The 27,681-nt window shown below is 40.8% G+C and overlaps 1 protein-coding gene across 1 annotated transcript; it reads left to right on the plus strand.

The window, feature by feature from the left end:
- Nucleotides 1–5,759: 5,759 nt before the first annotated feature.
- On the plus strand, nt 5,760–27,576 carry LOC128508603 (Fc receptor-like protein 5; the record flags this gene model as incomplete). Its single annotated transcript, XM_053480035.1, has 7 exons — nt 5,760–5,811; nt 18,013–18,282; nt 19,871–20,158; nt 20,462–20,737; nt 20,952–21,200; nt 26,608–26,715; nt 27,001–27,576. Coding segments are annotated over 7 exons (1,290 nt in total), but the record flags the coding sequence as incomplete, so codon positions are not given.
- Nucleotides 27,577–27,681: the final 105 nt, after the last annotated feature.

Here is a 27,681-nt window from a genome sequence, read left to right on the forward strand (position 1 = left end):
AGCTGCTGAGAACGCTCTCGATAGTTCGACTACAAAAGGTGGTGAGGATTGGTGGTGGAAGCTGGGCCCTCCTCAACTTTCTTAGGAAGAAAAGACTTTGTTGGGCTTTTTTTGTGCAGAGAGCTGGTGTTGAGGGACCAGTTAAGGTTCTCCACCAGGTGGACACCCAGGAATTTTGTGCTCTTGACAATCTCCACAGAAGAGCCATCGATGCTGAGCGGAGCGTGATTGCTCTGTGTCCTCCTGAAGTCAACAACCATCTCTTTTGTCTTATCGACGTTCAGAGACGGCTTGTTGTCCCCTAGTACGGGTACAGCCTCTGTACGGGTACAGAGACAACAGCCTCTCCACTTCCTCTCTGTACGCTGACTCATTGTTCTTGCTGATGAGACCCATCAAAGTCGTGTCATCAGCAAACTTGATGATATGATTGGAGCTGTGTGTTGCTACACAAACATGAGTCAGCTGCATGAACAGCAGGGGACTGAGCAAACAGCCCTGAGTAGCCCCAGTGCTCAGTGTGGTGGTGCTAAAAGTATAGTTCCCAATCTGCAATAACTGAGGTCTCTCGGTCAGAAAGTCCAGGATCCAGAGGGAAGTGTTCAGGCCCAATAGGCACAGCTTTCCGATCGATCAGGTGCTGGGGGATAATTATTTTGAATGCTGAACTGACATATATTTGCAGTGTGTCAGTGCTAGGTGGAGTGTGATGCAGATGGCGTCATCCATCAACAGTTTAAACAATTCGCAAATTGCAGTGGGTCCAGTAAGGGGGGCAGCAGGGTCTTGATGTGCCAGCTGTTTGCACATTCTCTGAGGACTCTGTCTGGGATGTTGTCTGGTCCAGCACCTTTATGTGATGTCATCCTGGAGTTGGGGATGGCTTATATGCCCTGCCACATGCGCTGTGTGTCACCGCTGTCCATGAAGTAGTTGTGGATTCTCTGGGCGTGTGCGCGCTTTGTATCTCTGATGGCCATGACAGTTTGACCCTTGCTGTTCTTAGGGCCACCTTTTTCCCCACTCTGAAGGCAGAGTCTCGGGTCCTCAGAAGTGCACGCACCTCCGCAGTAATCCACGGTTTCTGGTTGGTTCGTGAGATGATGCTCTTGGAGACAGTGACATCATCGGTGCACTTGTTGGAGAGCTGGTCATTAATGACGTGTACTCCCCCAAGTCGGTGAAGTCGCCGTTATTTGCAGCATCCCTAAACATGTTCCAGTCAGTGTTCTCGAAACAGTCCTGAAGAGCAGAGATGGCTCCTGCTGGCCAGGTTTTCACCTGCTTCAGAGCCGGTTTTGAACACCTGACAAGAGGTCTGTATGCTAGAATTAGCATAATAGAGATGTGGTCTGAGTAGCCGAGGTGAGGGTGGCAATATGCACCAGAGATGTTTGTGTAAACAAGATCATATCTTCCAATCTGAGTCGTTCTTTTTTATGTATCTTTTGCACCGCAAAACCTCTATATTATATTTACAGGAAAGAGAAATGAGTAGTTATTTTGAGTCTTTTTGGTCCAGAGTCTTTTGTTTTTTTGTCATGTGACTCCCATAGACGCTATGCAGTGCAGTACACAGGAAACAAAATTGAACGGTTCTCGAAGAATCTTTAAGTCCCGAGTCATTCGTTTCTTTGTCATGTGACTCCCATAGACGCTATGCGATGCTTTGCGCATTTGCGCTCAATAGAAAATGAACAAATCACTCGTACAAGATGACTCGTTCGAGTCATGGTAAAGATTCGTTTAAAAAGAACAAATCGTTCATCAAGATTCAAGATTTAAAGAATTTTATTAATTCCAGAGAGAAATTGCTTAAACAAACGACCCATCACTAGTGTTTTTCCCTCTCGTTGCAAAGTTCACATACTGATAGAATTTAAAGAGCACCAACTTGAGCGTTGCATGGTTGAAATCTCCAGTGACAATAAACAGTTCATCGGGGTGTGTGTCTGTAGTTCACTGATCCTAGCGTACAGTTCACAGAGTGCCTCCTTAGCATTAGCGCTAGGTAGAATGTACACTCCGATAATGAAAACAGTAGTGAATTCCCATAGTAAATAAAAAGGTCTGCATCTACAATCACAATCTCCAGCAACGATGAGCAAAAGTTATAAACAAACACATAGTTCTTACACTAATCCGTGTTGATGTAAACACACAAGCCGCGAGACTTATCGCACAAAGCTGGGTTTCTGTTGGGGTGAAACGAGGCTAGTCCGTCTAGCTGAATGGCGGCATCTAAAACTCTGTCGCTGAGCCAAGTCTCCGTGAAAACAAAGACACAGCAGTCTCTGACCTCACGCTGTGTAGCCTGCTGGAGTCGGATGTAGTCCAGTTTATTGCCCAGGGAGCAGACGTTAGATAAGATGATGGACGGGAGAGCCAGCCGGCTAGGGTTTGTTTTTAGCCTAGCACAGACTCCCGCCTGCTTGCCGCGCTTCCGCTTCCTTGCGCGCTGTTTAGAATGTCCCCTCCTCCGCCCACCGGCATCAGGCAACGCAGAGGACTGGAGGTCTGGTTTCTGAAACAAGCCGAGGTCGCGTGTTTACTTGTAATTAAAGGTTGTGTTTACTTGTAATTAAAATGTATTTTATAAAAGGCTCTGTTCTAAAATTTCTTTATAGCTTATGTAATTTACATTCATTAATTTGCCAGAAGATTTTATTCAGAGGAACTTACAAAAGTGCTTTGTAGTTCCAAACATTGGAGAGATCTTTACACTGAGTTACTAGCTTACTAACTAAGTAACACTTATTTAAGCAGTTGTTTAATGTGGTGTGCTTTACAGGGAGTCCTAAACCAATCCTGTTCATACACCCTGATACACATGTGTACGGAGGAGAGAGAGTTACTCTCATATGTTACATACAGGAAGACACTGAGTGGACATACAGCTGGTATAGGAACAATGACAGACTTGGCCCTCGCATACCCTTCGGAGACTATACATACAGCACACGGCAGGAGTTCAGGATCTGGCATGGTATTGCCTCTGACAGTGGTAACTACACCTGCCGAGGATGGAGCAGAGACACTCAGATCTCAGTGATCAGTGATGCTGTTACACTGACTGTATCAGGTGAGTCTGTGCTAACAACATTTTTATAGTTTTCATGGTTTTATGCGTACAGTGTATGGGAGGTAAGTAGCGCTGTATGATAATGTGTGTGATAAATATTTAGCATGGTATAATAATAATATTTATTGTAATAAATCAGAGATTAACATTTGCAATATCATTCAGTTTTAGATCACACGTTTCACAGCCAGGAATTCAGCACACCACAGATTTAGTGTTACAGTGGTGTGAAAAACTATTTGCCCGCTTCCTGATTTCTTATTCTTTTGCATGTTTGTCACACAAAATGTTTCTGATCATCAAACACATTTAACTATTAGTCAAAGATAACATAATTGAACACAAAATGCAGTTTTTAAATGATGGTGTTTATTATTTAGGGAGAAAAAAAATCCAAACCTACATGGCCCTGTGTGAAAAAGTGATTGCCCCCCTTGTTAAAAAATAACTTAACTGTGGTTTATCACACCTGAGTTCAATTTCTGTAGTCACCCCCAGGCCTGATTACTGCCACACTTGTTTCAATCAAGAAATCACTTAAATAGGAGCTACCTGACACAGAGAAGTAGACCAAAAGCACCTCAAAAGCTAGACATCATGCCAAGATCCAAAGAAATTCGGGAACAAATGAGAACAAAAGTAATTGAGATCTATCAGTCTGGTAAAGGTTCTAAAGCCATTTCTAAAGCTTTGGGACTCCAGCGAACCACAGTGAGAGCCATTATCCACAAATGGAAAAAACATGGAACAGTGGTGAACCTTCCCAGGAGTGGCCGGCCGACCAAAATTACCCTAAGAGCGCAGAGACAACTCATCCGAGAGGCCACAAAAGACCCCAGGACAACATCTAAAGAACTGCAGGCCTCACTTGCCTCAATTAAGGTCAGTGTTCATGACAGTGTTCTTATGGTTCATGACCATAAGAAAGAGACTGGGCAAAAACGGCCTGCATGGCAGATTTTCAAGGCGCAAACCACTTTTAAGCAAAAAGAACTTTAAAGCTTGTCTCAATTTTGCTAAAAAACATCTCAATGATTGCCAGGACTTTTGGTAAAATACCTTGTGGACTGACGAGACAAAAGTTGAACTTGAAGGTGCGTGTCCCGTTACATCTGGCGTAAAAGTAACACAGCATTTCAGAAAAAGAACATCATATCAACAGTAAAATATGGGGGTGGTAGTGTGATGGTCTGGGGTTGTTTTGCTGCTTCAGGACCTGGAAGGCTTGCTGTGATAGATGGAACCATGAATTCTACTGTCTACCAAAAAATCCTGAAGGAGAATGTCCGGCCATCTGTTCGTCAACTCAAGCTAAAGCGATCTTGGGCGCTGTAGCAGGACAATGACACAAAACACACCAGCAAATCCACCTCTGAATGGCTGAAGAAAAACAAAATGAAGACTTTGGAGTGGCCTAGTCAAAGTCCTGACCTGAATCCTATTGAGATGTTGTGGCATGACCTTAAAAAGGCGGTCCATGCTAGAAAACCCTCAAATAAAGCTGAATTACAACATCTCGACTCAACATCTCGACTCTGCAAAGATGAGTCAGCCAAAATTCCTCCAGAGCGCTGTAAAAGACTCGTTGCAAGTTATCGCAAACGCTTGATTGCAGTTATTGCTGCTAAGGGTGGCCCAACCAGTTATTACTTTTTCACACAGGGCCATGTAGGTTTGGATTTTTTTTCTCCCTAAATAATAAAAACCATTATTTAAAAACTGCATTTTGTGTTTACTTGTGTTATCTTTGACTAATAGTTAAATGTGTTTGATGATCAGGAACATTTTGTGCAAAAAGAATAAGAAATCAAGAAGAAGGGCAAATAGTTTTTCACACCACTGTATAAAGTAAATGTACAGATTTATAATTTTGTATTTTCTGTGTAAAAGAGACTCCACAGGTAGTACTGAGTGTATCTCCACAGAGCTGGCTGACTGAAGGAGACTCAGTCACTTTAAACTGTGAGGTTAAAGACTCCGCCAAAGGGTGGAAATTTACCTGTTACAAATTTGATCCATACAGAGAAATAAGAGACAGTCATGGTGATTATGTGTATGGAGACTCCTCCACCATCAGTCCTGTTGCTCATATTCACACAGGAGTTTACTGGTGCAGTGCAAAGAGAAGAAAATCAGATTTAACATTTTCATCTAATCTACAACCACTATGGATCACTGGTGAGGAGAAATGACACTGTTGTGATGGAATTTTGAATATAGCATATGTGTGAAATAAATTCCAGATATGTAGAATTACAGCTGCTTTAATATTTGGTGTAAAAATCTTTGTTTTATTTAAGGCAGTTGAATACGGTAAACACTAATTTCTAAACACTAAACACTCTTTCTAATTAAATAAGGTGTAAATGTGTTTTGTGTAGGTTATGTCAATGATATGATAATAACATGTATCTTATCATAATAAGATATGTGAATTATAATGTGTGTTTAAGGTGAATCTCCTCCAGTCTCTCTGATCATTAATCCCAACAGAACTCAACACTTTACTGGTGACTCTCTCTCACTGAGCTGTGAGGACCAGAGTAACTCTACTGGATGGACAGTGAGACGATACACACAAAGTGAGGGAGTGTTAGATTGTCCATGGTGGGGATTAGTTACAGGATCTACATGTAAAATCAGCTCCCTCTCCACATCCTACACTGGAGTTTACTGGTGTGAGTCTGAATCTGGAGAAAACAGTAATCCTGTCAACATCACAGTGAATGGTGAGTCTTCGTCTAGTGTTTATTGTTTTAATCCCCCAACCTTCCGAGCCGTAACCCAGTAACCCACAGCCTTAAATATTTGAGTGTGTTCTTTAAAAAAATAAAATTACTGACCAAAATAAGGCCTCAGTTTTTGTCACCACTAAGTGGTGCATGTGAGCAAGTGCATGTGAAAAAAGCATCATTAACCACCTGATAAATTTAAAGGCTGCTATTTGCTTTTAACAAGAAACTCTCTTAACAGATAATGAGCTGCAAAACCTTACAATAAAAAAATATAACACAACATTCTCACAAATGTATAATAGTTCAATTCATTTAGATTTTATTTATATATTGCTTTTAACAATGGTCATTGTCTCAAAGCAGCTTCACAACATTATAAAAAGATTATGGAAATGTGAAGAAGAAGGTTAAAATGTGTATCGATCATGGGGATCTGATTGTCCCTGATGAGCAAGCCAAGGGCGATTGTGACGGTGGCAAGGAAAAAAAAAAAATTTCTGGGATGGCAAAAGGAAGAAACCTTGTGAGGAACTAGACTCAACAGAGACCCCTTCCTCATTTGGGTCATAACAGATATAGAAAGGGATTGATCTGCAGTCATACTACTGAATGTGTTAGACAGCTGGAAATTCAATATAACAGATGATGTCTAAGTTAACATGGAGTCCAGTTCAGTTCGGCACCAGCATGGCACCAGGTTGAGTCAAGCAGGTTCTGAGGGCAGATGGGGGTCTGGATTGCTGGGAGCTCAAAAGCAGCGTGTGTAGCTCCAAACCATCATGAATCAGAATCCAGCTGGAGCTGGTCCTTGTCTGGATGGGTTGGCCTCTGTCTACTGGAACTGGAACAATTTACAGGTGCCTCAGGATGGGTAGAAAGAGAAAGAAAAGGTGGAAAATAACTAGAATAGCTGCCATTCATTATATTAGCAGGTTAGATTAGATTCGTGGGAGCTAAATCATTTAGAGTCTTGTACGTACAGTAGTTAGTTAAGGGGAGTGTCTTTTACTGCCGCGCTTTCTGTCACGGCAAAATGGCAATGGTCACATCTCATGTCATTCATGAAATGATTGCCAGGTGGTGCAAAGTGACATTTTCATTTGATGCAGTTTTTTAATATGATTTAAGCTTAAGTCATAAAAAAGTCATGTTGTATTGATAAATAATTAGGATGGTAATTTCCACATCAGAGTACTTAATACAACTAACATGAAAAATCATTGCAGGTCTATTGACATTTATTGTACAATAATGAATTTAAAAACAATAATTAAATGTTGTTTAGACAAACAAGTTCACTAGCTAACAATTTTATTCATACGAAGATTTTACTGTTACATAGCCTCTATTTGTACACTCTAAAAAATAAGTTGTTGAATAAACATAATTAAATTATGGAAAGAATTTCCACCTGATTTAATGGCTCCCTTTCAGCATTAAGCAATTTTGTTGCCCAACTTAATGTTCTTAGGTTCAGTCAAATTAATTTTATTAGGTTCATTTAACTTATTTGCTACAGCTGCGTCCAACATAATTTAATACCGTTAACATAAATGAATAGCGTTTGTAAAACAAATTTTTTTTCAGTTGTAAATTAAGTTGATTTAACTGAAGTAAATGTCAAGCCCTGGTCAACAGAATTCTGTGAAGGAAGGAAGCATAAGACAAACGGGATAAAACATAGATTTTTATTTTACACCAGCAGCCACTTACAAATGAGGTCTCAATTTGAAAAAATGTACAAAACATAAAACACCACAAAAAAGTATTAATCATAGAAAGAAAAAAAAAAATAAACACCAACAGATATGTTTTGTACTTTATAACTGTATGTTATGACTTTTAAATATGACCGTTAGATACGGTTGGTGAGGAAACTCCTGATCAGACAGTCAGATGCAGGCAGGACACTTCAGTGGACAGAGATAGATATTCCATTAAAATTCATGATACTTAATTTAGCAAATAAACAATATTTATACTTTGTTTCTCTCGCTTCTGTCACGGCACGTCAAGCCACAGCCCCGTCATGATCACCTGAGAACTCCCATTCCATTCCTCCAACGACCTTTTATCTCTTACCGCCTCACTCTCCGCTCTCCACACACCTGTTAACGATCAGTCATCACCCATCATACCTATTTAAACCATGCCATGACACCACCATGTCGCCAGATTATTGTGTGCCTTTTGATAGCCCAATTCTCCAGCGTTAATTCTATGTCTTGACTACCTGTTACCGACCACGCTTTGTCCTTTTCTCGACCCCGTCCTTGTCTCACGTTTGGATTCCACGCTCACAGACTTTCGTTATCGACCTTTGGATTTTCTACAATGACAACGATTTTGGATCACGGACTTTCTCTTGTCTCTCTGGCTCTGAACCTCGCTCGCCTTCGACCACGATTAAGCTTCTGAAACCCGCCACCAACCTGTGCGACATCTCCATTCTCTCGCCGGCTTTCCACATCTCTGCAACACTGCGCGAGTCGCGCTGCACACACAACTTCCCCGCCGGCTCTTTGCACTTCCGCATTCCTGCTCAGGACACACAAGGCGTGCTCGCTGACTCACGGCGCTTCAGCATTCTTCCCAGGCCCACGTCGCACACAGAGCTCTCACGCGCGCTTCTGCATTCCAGTGCGACTCTCTGCTCACGCCACAAGCACTATCACGAACATATCATCTGTCACTCGGAATCACCGGCCTAATTCTGCACTTGGATCCATCACACCCTCTAGCGCCCCTTGACAGAATAATGTGGCCAAAAGGAATAGATCTAGCAGAGGCTGCCCATCTGAGGGGGGCATTAGATGGCCAAGGAACCCTCTTGGGGACACATCAGCAGGAAATCATACAGATCTCTAATACGCTTCAAACTATCACCGAAATCCTTGCAAGCTCTTTCTGCTCAGATTCAGAATCAGCCACCTCCTGCACCCACTCTGCCACACCCACCCCCCGGTGGTCTCTCCTGTCCATGAGCCACGCCTCCCTGCTCCGCCTACCTATGACGAGAATCCAGCCACATGTCGCTCTTATTTGTCCCAATGCTCTCTCGTTCTGGAACTGCAAGCCACGTCATTTCCCACAAAGCACTCTAAGGTCGTCTACATCATTACCCTCCTCTCTGGAAAGGCGAGAGAGTGGGGAACGGCACTGTGGGATGCTCAAGTTCCGTGTTGCTTTACTTATAGAACTTTTACTGAGGAAATAAGGAGGGTTTTTGATCATTCCTTCACAGGACATCAGGCTGCGAACCAAATACTTCAGTTACGCCAGGGAGCACGTTCTGTCTCTGACTATGCCATTGATTTCCGGACTTTGGCTCCCTCTTGTGACTGGGACGAAAAAGCTCTTTTTGACCGCTTCCTCCATGGGCTTTCAGACTCAGTTAAAGACGAGGCAGCCCTGTCACACACCATGCACCCCTGCACCGGCCTTAGTCACTCCTGAGGCACCCCCGGAACCCATGCAGATAGGCCGCGCCCGCATCTCACCCAAGGAACGCCAGCGCCGCCGAGATGACGGCGCCTGCTTCTATTGCAGCCAGACTGGTCACGCTGTATGATCCTGCCCACTAAAAGGTCAGGCCCCCCTGTAATTCTGGGGATGCAGGAGGGGCCAGCTTCCCATTCGTCCCCGGACCAGCGATCATGTTTTTCAGTGACCTTGACCCATGGTGACTGATCCTATGCCACTTACGCTCTAGTGGACTCCGGGGCGGACTAGAACTTAATTTGCTCCTCCATTGTCTGCGAGTTTCGAAGTCCTCTCTCACTCCTACACCAACCTTTTACTGTTCAGGCAATTGATGGTAGCAGCCTAACTCCCATTACTCATTGCACCGTCCCCATTACCCTACAGTTCTCAGGCAATCACATTAAAACAATTACATTTTTAGTCATTCAGAACGCTCATGCACCCATTGTGCTGGGGCTCCCTTGGCTAAGATTACATAACCCCCACATTGATTGGATAAGAAGGAGCATCCTTGATTGGAGCCCCACATGTCTCTCCTCATGTTTACACTCAGCTCTCACGGGCCGGACCACGCCTTCGTCACGAGAGAAGATTTAACCAAGGTCCCGCCTGAGTATCACGACCTGCGACAAGTATTCAGCAGATCACGGGCCGTATCCTTACCACCTCATCGCCCCTACGACGGTGCGATTGACCTCCTTCCCTGCACCGCCCCACCCAAGGGGCGACTCTACTCCCTTTTTCGGCCAGAAAGAGAGGCCATGGAACAGTACATTAATGAATTGCTTACAGCAGGGATTATCCGCCCACCATCCTCACCGGCGGGGGCGGGATTCTTCCTCTCCCACTGATGTCATCCGCCTTCGAACTCCTCCAGGATGCCCGTGTCTTCACCAAACTAGATTTACGGAACGCCTATCACCTTGTCAGGATACAGGAAGGCGATGAGTGGAAGACTGCCTTCAACACGCCCACGGGCCATTACGAATATCTTGTTGTTCCATTTGGTTTGACCAATGCACCGGCTGTGTTCCAGGCTTTCTTTAATGACATTCTTAGGGATTTCCTTAACGTTTTTGTCTTTGCGTATCTGGATGATATACTAATTTTTTCACGCTCTACAAAGGAACACGAATGTCACGTACGCCAGGTCCTGCAACGACTGTTAGAAAATAAGTTGTACGTCAAAGCAGAGAAATGTGAGTTCCATTGTACCTCCACCTCCTTTCTGGGTTACTCCATCTCCCCGGCAGGCATCCAGATGGACCCCACCAAAGTCAAGGCGGTCACCGACTGGCCATCACCATCCTCAAGCTGCGAACTCCAACGGTTCTTGTGGTTCGCTAACTTCTATCGTCGCTTTATTCGAAGTTATAGCTCAGTGACGACCCCACTTACTGCACTCACCTCATCAAAGACTCCGTTCCGATAATACTCACTGGGCGATAAGGCCTTCAAGGAACTTAAGCGGCGCTTCACCACGGCCCCAGTTCTCATTTTTCCAGACCCTTCCCTCCAGTTTGTCGTGGAGGTAGACGCATCCGAGACAGGAGTAGGGGCTGTCCTGTCACATAGAGCTTCGGAGGATAACAAGCCTCATCCCTGCTGCTTTTTTTTTGCCGCCTTACACCACCTGAATGGAACTATGGCATTGGGGATGGTGAACTTTTGGCGGTCAAACCATGACATTCCAGTGCGACTCTCTGCTCACGCCACAGCACGGGGCTTAACCCGCGCCTACTCCTTAATCAACTCGGCCGGCTCAGTCTGCCCCACACAAGCACTATCACGAACATATCATCTGTCACTCGGAATCACCAGCCTAATTCTGCACTTGGATCCATCACGACCTCTAGCGCCCCTTGACAGCTGCACAACTCATGAGAACAGACCATAACCAGAACCGAACCGCAGATTAGGCACGCACATATAACCGTCGGTATTTTAAGTGTGATTAAAAATACAAGTAATAGCTTAAACCAAAATAATGTGACTAAACATCGCTAAACAGCAGGTGACATTTATGTTCAGTATTTCGTTTCTATTTAGAAAGATGGGAACTAATTCCTGATTACCTTTTCCACACGCCCGCCAAACGTTTGTCTTCCCAACAAACTGTGTTCTCTTCTCGCAATGTTTGATCTGATATTTCCGGTTTTCATAGTGACAAAATCTCTTTGGTTTATCTCAACATAATTAAATCTAATACATGTTAAGTTGTTGAATTTCATGCAAATACAACATGATTTATTTGTTTATCTTGGAAACATGAAATTATTATGTATGTAACGACCCCTTTGACCTAGAATTAGACCCTATAAAGTGGGCGTCCTGGGTTGTCTTACTTAAATCTCCAACGTAACAAGTTATACTAATGTTGCGTTCTTAGGTAACTATTAACTATTAGCTATCTAACTACTTCAATGTATCATAAAACTCCAAAGCAATAATCCAAATATATTAAACACACACAAGACAAACGTTTGCCACTCAGTAGTGATCTTTTGAATGATTGTATTCTTAACAAAAAAAAAAATGGCCAGATAAGTGCTTATAAAACATAAATAAATTCAGTGCAACAAAAATATATATTAGAGCATTCCTGTTTGTTATAAAATAAAATATTAATTTGGCTTACTTAAGTCACTCAATTAACTATGGGCCCTTTTTTAAGCTTAAACTAAGCCGGCATCCCATTTCAGTTAAACTCTCAATCGTTGCTCGTAACGATGAGGCCGTCAAAACTAAAATGGCTGCTTCACGCCAGTGGCGCAACACAAAATGAAATGGTGACTCACCATATTTCATAGAACTCATCGAAATGGTCAATTCTCTTTCTCTATTCCATGCACTCACTCCTTATGCTCCTCGCTTGTTTACAGTCCATACGAAACGGTTGGCGCACAACGTGTTGTCCTCGCTCTGTCGGTTCGAAAAAGTCACGAACTGCAGCATGAGAGTCTTGCTAGCACAATCTGTTTGGATTAGTGTGGCGCTAACCACGAGTCTGTCAAACACGCCGCGAACTAGTTTAGTTCATGCGGGGAAAACTCTTGCGACTCTGTTTCCGGATACCCGCGCTTTTACTCAGTAAACTTTTGGTTATCATTTTGACGACCAGTCAAAGCGTGTTACGCTTTCTTCTCAGCAAATTTAAAGACATCAAACTTTAAATATAGAAATAACTGGAAAAATAGACTTTCGGAATAGAACATTAGAATAACTCAAAGAATACACTCTAAAAAATGCTGGGTTTTTTTCTGCAAACACCTGGTTGGGTTCTTTTGACCCAACAACTGTTGTATTCTTTATTCACTGGTTTCTACAAACAGCCTGCAAAATGTACAAAATATTACTGTTATTCTGTCACAAAGTGTAGTTTTAAGAGTTGTTTAGGCAAGAATGCATGTGTGTACAGCTCAAAAGCTCCATCAGTTATTAAACATAGCGTCTATTTAGAAACAAAATCCCCCAACATTTTTGGAGATTTTACAATCCCCATGTACATGCCTCATGTACCCGCCTAACGCAGCCTCACCATGGAAAAAACCTTCTAAAAAACTGCCGCTGGCTGCAATTGTGTCTGCAATTGTTAAAACAGCGAATGTATTCAACTTGAGGTATTTCTAATCTTCCTTGGTGTTATACGGTTATGGTATAATATATTGCGCCTGTGTGGCACATCCTGTACTCTGTGTTCCAGACTCTTTGGTGGATGTTGATGTTTATTATAAAGGGTTTTTTTTTGTCTTTAATGTTACCTACACAAAGTAGTGACTTCCCACCTGGGAGTTTCTCCAGCATACTGTTTTTCTTTATTTTCTGACGCGCTCAAGTATCCCTGTTTGCTTTCATTATTTTACAACATCATAACGTTTTGTCGTCATTGTGCGTGCACTTAAATAAAAGTAAAGTCTTATAAAGGCTATGTAGCTTATATAGGTTTATTATATAGTTTTTGCCCATTAATCTGACAACACCTGTGACTCACCCACGTTTTCTGATACACACAGCCAGAGTTTTCTGGCTACGCAAGTGTTACACATGATAAAATATAAAGGCTTACCGCGTTAACATTTACTTTGCTTAAATTCGATGGAACTAAGAAACCCCTATATTTAAGTTCGAAATTTGTAGCCTACTGTAATTTTAGTACTGTGATGATAAAATCGTTTAATGTTTCATTTGTATTCTATAAGGTTTTTGCCGGCGGTGATACAGCGCAACGGTGGTGCTGGGATGTGAAAATGTAATTTGTTAAAAAGTTTTCATTATTTATTAAAGAACATTATGATGCTCATAACAGCCTACTGCATTTAATTCTTATAATAACGCAAAACACATCAACATCTGCTGACGCAGTAGCACGGCCTGACAATGTTTTAATTTTTATGGTAATTAATTTTCATTTATTTAAATGTCGCCACCATGAGGCGTGACGGTAAAACCAGAATGAGTAACATCTGTAAGTCTTTGGTGTTTAAGTGTGTGTGGAGTCATTTTGCATTGTTTGTTAGAGCATAGGTAAGTAGTTAGCCTCTGTGTGTCCCTTAGCCTAGCCTTTGAGTGTCCCTTAGCCGAGCTTTTGAGTGTCCCTTAGCCTAGCCTCTGAGTGTCCCTTAGCCGAGCTTTTGAGTGTCCCTTAGCCTAGCCTTTGTGTTTCTGTGTCCCGAGTCCCTAGTGTTGTGGTAGCTATTAAGTAAGTGTAGCTATGTGCATGTTAGGCTAAAGACATGCTTAGCTAGATGTATGTGTAGCTGACTGCCATGGTTAGCTAATGACCATGTTTAGCTGACTGTCATGTCTTTAGCCTTAGTCCTGTCTCGTGTCTCTAGTCCTGTCTCGTGTCTCTAGTCCTGTCTCCTGTCTTGTCCCCGTTTTCAGCTCCATGGTTAGCTTGAGTCTGTGTTTCGTCCTTAAGCATTTGTCTCAACATAGTGCTTATATTTAGTGTAACTGGTATTACAGCCTGTGTTTCGACCTTAAGCATGTGTCTCAACATATTGCTTATATTTTGTGTATTAGAGTCTGTGTCTTGTCAGTTAAGCATGTATTTCAGTATAATGTCTTGTGTCTTGTCCTCTAGCCTGGGTATTGGTCAATTATGGGTTGTATAGTTTAAGTGTTCGTTACCTTGTTTGTTTTGTTTCTTTGGGAATCCTGGGGTCCGTTCCTCGTACATCGCTTGACATGTCTGAAATGAACCGACACATCTAAGATGAGATCATTGTGCTAATTACGATCTGGCTAAGTCGGTTCTTCGAGCTCACCTGTTGGTAATGATTAGTATAGCTGGATTGAGTTGTGTAGGATTATTGCGCGCTCGTGCATTGGTTTAAAAGGCGATATGCATCCACAGTAGAAACACTGATCACAAGCCCTTTGATTGGTTGACGAAATGAGAAAGAGCGACTCAACTTTTTTTTTGCACTACGTGTTATTCTTTAAAATGCCCTCCTGCCATGGATTGCCCCCCCTACATAATTGGTATCAAATATTATATTAGAACATAAATTTATAGGTTAATGGTTTACAAATTACAAATTACATGAGACAATAAAATAAAATAAGCAATATGAAAATAAATATGCTGTATATAAAAATATAAATATACATATTTTTTTAAATACAACATGTATACTTTTATATTGTTTATTTTATTTTAAAATTAGTTTCATCGAATTTATCATTATAAAATATATTTTTTTAATATATATAAATATTTATTTGCATATTTTTTATGACAAACCCCTGAAAAATAAATAAAAAAACATAAATAAATTATAAATAATAGTAATATCTTATTTGATAACAATACACCTTTGAATTTATGTTCATATATAATATTTGATAGCGATTATGTGGGGGGGGGGGGGGGATACATGGCAATACTTTTCCCACGTGAGTTAGTCCATGTCAGTCATGCTCTTTAACCAATTAGATGTGACCTCGCCATTTCAACCAATCATAACCTGCCAGGAGCCTAAATCCTGTTTACATAAAATAAACCTGCTCCCGAGCACTCCTGCCCGGTAAATGATCACACGTGCACCAAACCACTCACACTAGTGAAAATGTAGTACCACTCCACACTTTGGAAACATAAGCACGCCACTCTACAAGCAGCTAGCCTGCCTTCTCCCCATTCCCAGCTCCTATAAAGAAAAATAAAACAAGTAAATAAACAAACACAAAATTATTAATTACCAAAATATTAATTAAAGGAAAAACAAGGAAAATGTATCTGCAGAGCAACCTCCAAACTTGGAGGACAAATAATTAAATCAGCCAGAAAAAGGTTATGTTAGAAAACTGGCCACCAATACCAAGCAAAGCAGCACAACCAAAAGAAACAAAATATAAATAAGCCAGCCCAAGGCAGCAGCACAAGCAAAGCAAAGCTGGAGCAAAGCAAAGAACTGCTGGAAAAGGGCAAAGCAGCAAAAGAAACAGAAAGGAACAGAAAAACAAAAATAACCGTCGCAAGGACAAAAACGAAAGTTAAACAAAAAAGAAAAACAATAAAACTCTATGAACGCTGGAATAAAACAGTCTACTAAAACAAAACAATTCGCCACAGCAAAACAAACACTACGCTGGAGCAAAAACAGCAGTGCTGAAGCTGTAAGCAATGCAACGCCAAAGACAGGTGGGAAAAGCACCCTCGCCAGCCGATCAATTTACCTACAATTTAAGAAAACATTAAAGTAAAAAAGATACAGCACATATCTGTGTGGTGGGCGACAAAAAAATAAATAAATTTCATGTACCGCGCGATGCAGACCACATCTATCTGGCAGCCAATCAACACATTTATTTAAATTCCCCAATGTTGCTTGCGGCAAGTCCCGGCACGCCGCATGCCAAATTGCGCCTTCTCGCGGGAAAACACACACAGTCTTAATGGCGACATCTGTACAGTACAAACATTATGACATGATTTCTGAATGAGTGGGGGGTTTATTTCAAGACCTTCAAAAAGTCCCAGATGCTGGAGAAAAGCATCACACAATATTGTCACTTAATGTGATGTCACTCAATATAATGTCAAAAATCCCTTTGCAATTTTGCACCCTCTGACTTGAGATCACATAGGCACTGTTTGGTGGCACTCGGTAAATCCTCTAGGAAGAGTATATTAAATTCAAAAATAACTGACTTCCTGTAGAGTAGAGCCTATGACACGCAATACGAAAGTTCAGCTCAATGAGATATAAATGTGGCCCTAATAATAATAAATAAAATTCTTTCTTCACATATCTGACTGCAGTGTCAGCCATGATATGGCACCCCTGAAGCAGATAGGGTTAAGGGCCTTGCTCAAGAGCTCAACAATGACAACCTGGTGGAGGTGAGGCTTGATCCGCCAACCATCTGATCAGTACCTCTGTTTTGTATGCCTGCAAGTTTCATTATACAGATGAACCAGCCCTGGTCGCTACTGAAGAAGTTGTGCAAGCAGTAAGCAAGGTGCCTTCGCCGGACTCTTGTTAGAGAATCTTCGCTCCAAATCAGTATCTGGAAGCCAGAGCTCGAATATCCAATGTCCAACTTCATACCGCAACGTCCAACATTACCGCAGTCACAGTCAAAACGGTGCTCGTTTTCTTCCGTATGGACCAAGTGGTTGATCTAACTCTGGTTATATTTTGCTCCAATTTTCTCACAATTTCTTTCTTATGCTCTCACGTTGCCTAGTTCGTTTTTGTTTTATCATTTACTGTCTCATGATTTGGCTTTTAAATTTTCCGACTTTGATCTTACGCTTCCTTGTTTTGACCGCAGCTTTTGTTTCACGTTTTTAAAACTGTTGCTCCGCTCTTTGATTTCCTGGTTACTGATCTGATGCTTTCTCTTTTGACTACAGCTCTCATTTTTTTTGCGATTTGGCTCAGATGCTTTGCTGATTGATTCCCCTGTGTTTGATCCTCGCTTTAGCATTCTGACCACCCTTCTGTCAAACATCGCGTTTCGTGACGAGTTCTACATTTCTGTTTCTGTAGAACTCTTGTTTTTAATTGAGAATTTTGTCTCCTGGCTATTAATATGTATGTATGTGTGTGTACTTCAGTACTCTGGCGGCACAGTGGTGTAGTGGTTAGCACTGTTGTCTTGCACCTTCAGGCTTGATTCCTGTCTCTGTGTGTGTGGAGTTTGCATGTTCTCCCCGTGCTTGATGGGTTTCCTCTGGGTACTCCGATTTACTCCCACATTCCAAAGACATGTAGATTAGGCTGAATTCATGACAATTAGGTTGATCTGCATTCCCAAATTGCCCGTAGTGTGTGACTGTGTGTATGTGTGTGAGCTTTGCAATGGATTGGTACCCTGTCCAGGGTGTACCATGCCTTGTGCCCTAAGTTCCCTGAGATAGGCTCCAGGCCCCCTGTGACCCTGAATACAAGATAAAGCTGTATAGATGATGAGTGAGTATTTTTTTTTTTAAAGACTTTTCAGATAAATTAACTTATTCTATTTCTTTCACTGTTCTCTTTCTGTTCCATCTTAGGACTAATTACATTTATACCAGTAACACATGCTCAAGGTGAGATGTATTCATTAACTTGTCATTACCTTAAATATAAAAGTGCCACAATTTTTAAACTTATGTTTTAAGAAAGGCTCTGTTCAATTATGTACACATTTAAAATCTTTTACAACCTATGTCATTTATTAAAATAGTTTTTTTTTTCTTTCCCTTTTCTATTACAGAAAGACCAAAAGCTGTGGTGTCCATACAGCCTGATACACATGTGTACATAGGAGAATACATTACTCTCGGATGTGACATACAGGAAAGAGGAAACACTGAATGGACATACAGCTGGTATAAGAACAATGACATGTATGGAGTTAACCCATACATAGGTAAATATAGCTGGTCTGTTATTTCCTCTGACAGTGGTGACTACACCTGCAGAGGACGGAGCAATGATTCTCGGATCTCAGAGACCAGTGAAGCTCTTACACTGACTGTATCAGGTGAGTCTGTCAAAAATATTTGTGTTTTATAGATTTATGTTTACAATATATATGTGGTGTGTAGTCCTTCATGATGAATACATGATTAATACATGATGAATATATATATTTTATGGTATTATCCATTTGCAACATCATGCACATCAGCCACCACAGCTCTGATTTACATGCTGGTGGTTACATGATGATTTACATTACAAGGTGTTCATTAGTTTAATTATAAGTAGTTGTGTGTTTAGTTGCCAGGTGGTCTTGCATCTGTTTAGTTACCCTTTGTGAATACTCTATATCTCTGCGTCCTGCCATCCTGTTTAAGTTAAGCTAAATGGTTGTTGTGCTTAGCTCCTATTCTGTTTACATTTACATTTGGCAGACGCTCTTATCCAGAGCGACTTACAAAAAGTGCTTTAATGTTTACATCATACTGTTTTGCTCCTGTTTGGTAAAGTTCCTGTTCTTGGTAATAGTTTTGTTCTGTTCTGTTCATATTCTGTTGCTTAAACTGCTGTTCTGTCATGCTCCATGTTTTGTTTCATTATAGTTTTATGTTTTCTTTGTTCCTGATTATAGTCTGCTCAGTTTAGTTATGATTTGGAGTTTAAACTGTGTTTTCTGAGTAAAGTTTTAAAGTTCCAAGTTTATAGATTGTTTATTTCTGTTTTGGTTCTCTCCTAGTTTCATAGTGTGATCCTTTTGGTTCTATAGTGAAAGCTTGTTTGTTCATGTCTTGTTTTCTTTATTAAAAGACTTTTAATGCAATTCACCTCTGCAATTATGCCTCATCTGAAGCCCACACCCTGATTCCGGAACATACGAAGCATCTGCCACTTGTTAACTCAGATTGTTGTAATTGTTAATGTGATCCCATTAAGAAGTCCCATTAAAGTCCCATTACTCCTATTAAAGACCATATTTTGACATGACACAGGTTTTACCCTGGATGCCCATCCTTATTCAACCCTCCAATGTATCACTGGTGTAAGTAAAGGCTTAGGACAAACACAAATAATTCCAGCCTATTGGCCGGGTTTGAAAATTAGTTTGTTAATGAACCCAGGCTTTCCCAGTAGTGATCCTGTTAGTATGCGCTCACGCGAGTGTGACTAGTGATGTTCCTTGCTAATTTTTAAATGGTTTTAAAAACAGTCTCTCCGTTAATGTGTGTGTGTGTATTCACCCAGGAGGAGAGACGATTACCTACTATTCCGCTGCAAGAGAGAGAAAAACCGTTGGCTCACTTGTGATGACGTGACGCTCGGTGTCAAAATAAGAAGCGCATGCGTAAAACATGATACTCGTTGCTCGTAAACTAAGACAATGCTCGTTTTTAAGTCAAAAATTATTAAAAATCGTTGCTCGTCTTGCGGAACACTCGTAAACTGTGTCACTTGTAATCCGAGGTTCCATATATGTATAAGGTCCTGAGTTTATTTTTTTATTTTCCACTATATCTATCTATCTATCTATCTATCTATCTATCTATCTATCTATCTATCTATCTGTCTATCTATCTATCTATCTATCTATCTATCTATCTATCTATCTATCATTCCAATAGACTTACAATTTTGTATTTTCTTTGTAGCAGAGAGACCAGAGGCAGTACTGAGTGTATCTCCACAGAGCTGGCTGACTGAAGGAGACTCAGTGACTCTAAACTGTGGGGTTACAGACTCCTCTACAGACTGGACATTCAGCTGGTACACAGTTAATCCCAACAGTCGGATAAGAGACAGTCATGGTGATTATGTGTATGGAGACTCCTACACTATCAGTTCTGTTGCTCATAATCACACAGGAGTTTACTGGTGCAAAGCAAGGAGAGGCGACTTAGATTTAATATTTTCATCTAATCTACAGGCGCTGTGGATCACTGGTGAGCAAAAATAACACTAGTTTATTGACTGATTAATGTAGCATAATGTGTAAATTAAATATCAGATATGAGAAATGTCAGCTGTTTTAATGTTTTAAAAATCTTTATATTTACCTGCAGAGGAATTTTAAAGACTATAAATAGCTTTAAGCCCTGGTAGATGATTATTCTCACTCATACACTGTTTAATTAAATAAGGTGTAAATGTGTTCAGTGTAAGTTATGTCACACGATATAGTGTAAGTTATGTCACATGACCTGTATAATCATCATAAGACATGTGAATTATAATGTGTGTCTAAGGTGAATCTCCTCCAGTCTCTCTGACCATCAATCCCAGCAGAACTCAACACTTTACTAATGACTCTCTTTTACTGAGCTGTGAGGACCAGAGTCACTCTACTGGATGGACAGTGAGACGATACACACACAGTGAGGGAGTGTTAGCTTGTTCATGGTGGGGATCAGTTACAGGATCTACATGTAATATCATCTCCCTCTCCACATCCTACACTGGAGTTTACTGGTGTGAGTCTAAATCTGGAGAAAACAGTGATCCTGTCAACATCACAGTGCATGGTAAGTATACATCTAGTGAGTTAGTAATATCAAGTAGTAGTAATTACATAATTACCAGAAAATAATTGATACTCTGAAACATTTAGTCAGTATTGTTTATTAGAAATAGATTTATTCATTTTATTTTATAATGTATTATAAGTAGTATATTTGTCTAATCTGACATATCCATGCTATTATTTTTTTGCTGTACATGTGATTTTCCATGTTGTAGATGGTGATGTGATCCTGGAGAGTCCTGTCCATCCTTTATCTAAGGGACATCCTCTGACTCTACGCTGTTTAGATCGCAACACAAATTCCTTAATCCTCCGATCTGATTTTTATAAAGATGGATCTGTTCTTCAGACACAGACTACAGGAGAGATGATCATCCATAATGTCTCAAAGTCAGACGAAGGTCTCTACCACTGTAGACACTCAGAGAGAGAAGAGTCAGAGAAAAGCTGGGTCTCAGTCAGAGGTGAGAAATTATTTTATGTCTTTATTCACATACATCTGAGACTTAAGCCCAATCCCAATTCTTTTTTCTACCCCTTCCCCTACCCCTCGCCCCTTCCCCTTGTCCCTTGAAACGAAGTGGAAAGGGGAAGGGTTAAAATATTTCCTCTAAGAAATGGGACACCACTACAACACTGTTATACGTCATCATACGTATCCATTCATTTACATGTACACATATGGCCGTAAGCAAACCGAACAATGCATTATCAAATGCTCGGCAAACTGCCGTGCTACTGAACTTTCATATTTGTTTGTAGCATGCAGTAAAGTGTATATGTATTTTTATATATTTTTGTAATATCGCGCAATCAGTGCTATCCGCTAGCAAACTTTAGCGACTTTTTTGCAAACGGGCTTAGTGTAGGGGTAAGGGGTAGATTTGGGATTGGGCTCAAATGTGTTGAACTCAGTTTAAGTGTTTAGTTCATGTAACAAGTTTGTTGTACATGTAACATGTACAGTTTGTGCAAAAAGTTTAATAGGATTTATTTGACTTGCAGTTTGAGGAAACAGGCAACCATATCACTATATCACACATGGCTAATATACAGGTTTTTGTTCAGCTTAGAAAGATTTTTTATTGTAATTGTACAGAATACAACAAAATTAGGCATCACTCCTTATGTGCATAATAATATAAAGTAAATAAATGATAAAAAACAGTATAAAAGAGTACATAAGAATATTAAAATATGTAATCAGATAGTATGATTCAATTGAGATATTTAATATTTAAATTAAATTAATTTAAATATTAAATTCAATTTCAAATTTCAAATTCAAATTCAAATTTTATTTGTCACATACACGGTCATACACAGTACTATATGCAGTGAAATGCTTAGACAACTGCTCGTGACCTAAAATAAGAACACTATAAATAGTAATAGGAAATAAATATGAAACTTAAAATAAAGGGTAAATAAAACTAGGTAAGAATAAAATAAAATATAAAAAATTTAAGTAAAAAATAAAATAACTGTACAACAAAAATACACAATATAGAAAATATTTGAAAAATGTATGAAGAAATATAGAACAATAACAGCAGCTGAATGGGTAGGTATATATTTATGTAATTTTTGTGTGAAATGAAGTTATAATAAATGGTGTGCAATCCACATATTTAAAGTGTCTAGTGCAGTGCAAAATATGCTTAAAAGTGGTTTATTTAAAGTGACTTGTGACAGAGTGATATAATGACCACAAAGTGAAGTTGTGCAGTGGCCACTAGTGTAAACGAATGTCCAGAATGTCCAGTGTGTGTGTAAAAACCATATGTGTGGGTCAGTGCTGTGTGGTGGTGTGATTGAGAGACTGTATCGCCTGTGGGAAGAAGCTCCTCCTCAGTCTCTCTGTGTTGGCCTTCAGGGAGCGGAATCGCTTTCCTGACCTCAACAGAGAGAACAGTCCATTGTTGTGATGGCTGAGGTCCTTCACAATCTTCCTGGCCTTGGTCCAGCACCGCCTTCTGTAGATTGAGTGCAGGTCAGGGAGCTTGGTGCGGATGATGCGCTCAGCTAATTGCACAACCCTCTGTAAAGCTCGTCTGTCCTGCATGGTGCTGTTCCTGAACCAGGTTGAGATGTTTCCCATCAGGATGCTCTCTATGGTGCAGGAGGAAAAGTTCCTGAGCACCTTGGAGGGCAGTCGGTAGTCTCTCAAGCGTCTGAGGTGGTAGAGACGCTGTTGGGCCTTTTTCACCACAATGTTGATGTGACAGGACCATGACAGGTCCTGCGTGATGTGAACATTGAGGTATTTGAAGCTGTCCACTCTCTTCACTGGGCTCTCGTTGATGAAGGGGGTCTAGTAGTTCCTCTCCTGCTTAGTGCTGAAGTCCACTATCAACTCCTTTGTCTTACTGACGTTTAGAAGGAGGTTGTTCCTCTGGCATCAGTTCTCCAGATTCCTAATCTCCTTCAGGTAAGCCGGTGTCGTCAGCAAACTTAATGATGGTGGTGGAGCTGGTAGTGGCCATACAGTCATATGTGTACAAAGAGTACAGCAGGGGGCTCAGAACACACCCCTGGGGGGCTCCAGTGCTGAGAGTGATGGAAGCTGAGACATGTCCGCCCATCCTTATTGCCTGTGGTCTGCCAGTTGGGAAGTTGGAGATCCACTGACACATAGATGAGCTGAGTCCCAGGTGCTCCAGCTTGGTGGTAAGTGTGGAGGGAATTATGGTATTAAATGCAGAGCTGTAGTCGATGAAGAGCATTTTAACATAATTCCCCCTTTTAGTGTCCAAGTGAGTAAGTGATGTGTGGAGGAGATGAGAGATGGCATCGTCTGTGGAACGATTTGGACGGTAAGCAAACTGTAGTGGGTCCAGTGTGTCTGGTAGTGAAAAAATGATGAAGTCTCTGACCAGGCGTTCAAAGCACTTCATCACTACTGAGGTGAGGGCTACATCATTGAAAGAAGTAGGATGAGGTTTTTTCGGGACAGGAACAATGATGGTCTTTTTGAAGCATGTGGGGATCACCGACTGAGATAAAGAGACGTTAAATATCTCAGTAACCACAGGTGCTAGCTGGTCTGCGCAGGCTCTGAGAATACGGCCTGAGATGCCGTCTGGTCCTGCTGCTTTCCTGGTGTTCACTCTCTTAAGGCTCTCCTCACGTCATGCTCAGAGATTATGAGCGCGTTCCAGTGTCTTCCTGTTTGCAGCCGTTAGCACCACTAACATTAGCATCGCTAGCATCTTTAGCTGCAGCCTCGAAGTGAGCATGGAAAGTGTTCAGCTCGTCTGCCAGAGTCGCGTCTGCGTTCGTCATACCGGATGTTGGTGTTTTATAGTCCGTTATTGTCCTCCTAGAGGCTCCTAGAGTCACTCTGTTGGAGCTGTGACTCTAGTTTCCTCCCATAGTGCTGCTTCACCTCTTTGACCGCCTTCTGGACGTTGTATGACGCAGCCTGGTACGGGTCCATGTACTCCGACGCGAATCTCGTGTTGTAGGCAGCGGTGCAAGATCTCAGAGCATAGCGGATGGTTTTATCCACCCACGGCTTCTGGTTGGGAAACGTTCTAATAGTATTTTTCTCCATGGTATCATCCGCTAGTTTGCTAATGAATCCTATTGAATTCCGTAAACACGCTGACGTCATCATCGGAGCTGTTTTTGAACATGTCCCAGCCTGCATCATTGAGTGCATCCTGTAACGCGACCACCGATTGGTTCGTCCAGCGCGCGTCCTCCCTCTGAACTGGAACTTCCTGTTTCAGCCTTTGTTTGTATTTTGGCATGAGGAAGATTGCGGCGTGGTCAGATTTACCAAACGGAGGGCGAGATTGTGCCATGTAGCCGTCCTTGATCGTTGTATAACAATGATCTAGTGTCCTTTTGCCCCTGGTGGGGCAGGTGATGTGCTGATAAAAGTTCAGCGCTGCGCGTTTGAGGTTGGCACTGTTAAAGTCCCCCGCCACAATAAGCGCAGGGTCCCGGTGTTGTGTCTGGTGCTGTGTGAGTGCCTCATGCAGCTCGCATTAGGCAGTGTCCGTGTCCGCTTGTGGTGGAATATAAACGGCACTGATTATGACCGATATAAACTCCGGAGGTAGAAAAAAATTACGACACATGATGGACAGTAGTTCCAGATTTGGTTGGAGAGTTTTTTGCTCTGCTATGTTAGTGAGAGCTGAATAGCTTGAATGGAGGGTAGTGAGAAGCCACTGTTTCTTTGAGAAGTGTTGATGATCCTTTAACACTAGAAGCGCCGCGCCAGTGTGACCTACTTATAACGCAGATCGCTAGATGGCGCCTTTAGCCAAAGCAAATAGTTTAGCTCCAAGATCAACTTGCACTTGGACAATGTGCCATTCATTCCCGCGTTGATAATCAGCGGTATTTTTTTTTCATACCTACCACAGAGACTCTAAGGAAACATAGGAAGAGGAAAAAAACGGCAAAAGAAAAAAAAACAAGTCATGTTTTGCATTATAACCCATAGTTTTTGGCATGACTTTTTTTTGCAGTTTTTTCTCCTCCTTTGTCCATCTAGGGGCTTCGTACTATAACGAAAAGAAAAGCTCTACTTAATTTTATACCGTATGGAGAAAATTCATTAGTTCGTTTATTCTATTTGAAGCTTCTGAACGTCTCGAATGGAGCAGGAGCTGCAATTTAGTTCTGAATTCGCTTCCATGAAATTATTACTGAAACAATATTAAATTTAAATAAATCAGATTTACTACAGCAGATAATAAACTATGCTATGTCATAACCAAAGCAAACTACGATTATGCCTCGTTTTGTTCAGTTTTACTAGGCAACAAACCACGTGCCTAATCGGCGGAAACGTGGTTCACTTGGCCGCGGTGTATTATAAACCTGCGGAATGTTTCACTGTTTATGCTTACATAAGAATCATGTAATAAAAGCAGGAGAAATTAAATTTTTATAACAGTACAAGAAGTACGCGCGCGCACACACACACCTCCCCTGAGCCCTCAGTAAACATCCAATCACTGTCGGTATGCAAATGAGCTAAGACGTAGACTAACGTAGCGTAGTGTCGGATTTCAGTGGTCACGGAGTGGAAAGACCTTGAAGAAGCTGCAGCGGTTTTTCAGTTACAACAAGCACAGCGATGAGTCCACGTCCGCTGAATTTGACAGACTGAAGACAAACTACCATTGTCTGACAGACCCTACGTAAAGTCTATAGTAAAAGCCAAAGTAAATAGTGAATATAGTCAAATTTACCTCGTGTTTTCAACAATAAGATTATTATAAACCAGATTTCCATTTACCTCTGAGAAAAAATACTGTATTTTGTTTGTTTATATTTAGAATGTGTATAACAGTACAGGACAATAACAGTTTGGTCTGTACAGTTAGTGCCCTTGTAGAGAATAAATAAACAAGTAGACCACCTTCCATAGGGAACAAAACTTGCAAAACATCACTATACATTGAAGGGAACTTCTGAGGTGGTCAGTGATTGATGGCACGGTCGTTGGGAGGGGGTTGTGATCACACCTACAGTTCTTTTGTTCTAGGCTGTTGATCAAATATCTCTTCACTTGAAATGGAAGCACAAAATGGTTTTCATTTTTTTGGAATCTTTATATATATATATATATATATATATATATATATATATATATATATATATATACGCACTGAATGACGCATAGATAGTTGGCGCGATCTCTTGCGCCATCTGCTGAGAGAAATAAGGGTTTGAAATTAGATTCAACACAGAACCCTGTGGAGTGCCAGTACTGAGTGTAAGCATGGAGGAGAGGTGGAGCTCTAGTCTAACAGACTGGTAGTGATTTTTTTTAGCTAAATAAAATATTTTTTGGCATTAATGAAACATTACTATAATTATTGTTTAATCCTGTGTCTGTTCAATCAGGTGTAGAAGCTCCATTCTCAGTGCTCATGCTGATCTGTAGTGTAGTGACGGCGTCTCCGTATCTGCTGGTCACCATCATTCTACTGATCAAACGTTACAGAGCTCGAGGTGAGAACTCTTTCTTTCTATTTTTGTGCTGACACTTAGCTTAAAAACAGGTTCTAGATGAGAAGGTTTTAAGAGGAAGAAGTAGCATTTTAAAAGCACCACAGCAGACTTTAATTAATCATTTGTAATAATTGATAAATAATCTCAGATCTACGTTTGTCAGTTACTAATGATGACTAAATAAATGATGTTCATTTTCTAACATATCTTTACCCGAAGCACTGTCACTTGTTATTATTTACAAGCATTAAAACAGACAAATAAGCTTTTTCATTTCTTTAACAGTTCACACTGATGGAGGCAGAATCGAGAATGCAGTCATAGAGGAGTGAGAGAAGTTCATCTATAAAAAAGGATGTGTTTATTGTAGAACTCATTTCATATTTTTTGTGTGTTTAGTATTAGATTTCTTTAGTAAGATTTTAAATGTAATCAACTTGTCATTAACATCATGCTGTTAGTGGCTCAGCATTCTAACTAGTAAATATACATGATCATTAAAATAAAAGGCTGTTGTCAGGGAAATGTTTGAGACTGTACAAATTTAGACTCAAAATAATCCCTGAAGTGTGTGAATTAAATGTGTCTGCTAATGTAGATGTGGAAGTTTAATCCCAACATGGTGACCTGCACATTTAAACCACGTTACATCACTAATAAATGTTGTGGTCTTTTCTGTAGAGAGATGTGTTGTGTCAGTGTGTAGTGGGATGACCTTTAAGTTTGTGTTTTATATTTAGTTTGACTTTTTTTGAGCTGTGTGAACTTTTGTTGTAGATGTGGGAGGAGATTTGTGGTTGGAATATTTTGATCAAATAAACCTTAAATAACTGCTTCAGTACCAATAAAGAACAATGTGCACTATATATAATAAGGATGTGTGTGACTGTGTGATTCTGTTATTTAACCTGGTTCTATTGATATAGGGATAACTCGTAATACAGAATAATGATAAAGCTCTGACCA

The sequence above is a fragment of the Clarias gariepinus genome, chromosome 1, assembly GCF_024256425.1.
Source record: "Clarias gariepinus isolate MV-2021 ecotype Netherlands chromosome 1, CGAR_prim_01v2, whole genome shotgun sequence".
Taxonomy (NCBI): domain Eukaryota; kingdom Metazoa; phylum Chordata; class Actinopteri; order Siluriformes; family Clariidae; genus Clarias; species Clarias gariepinus.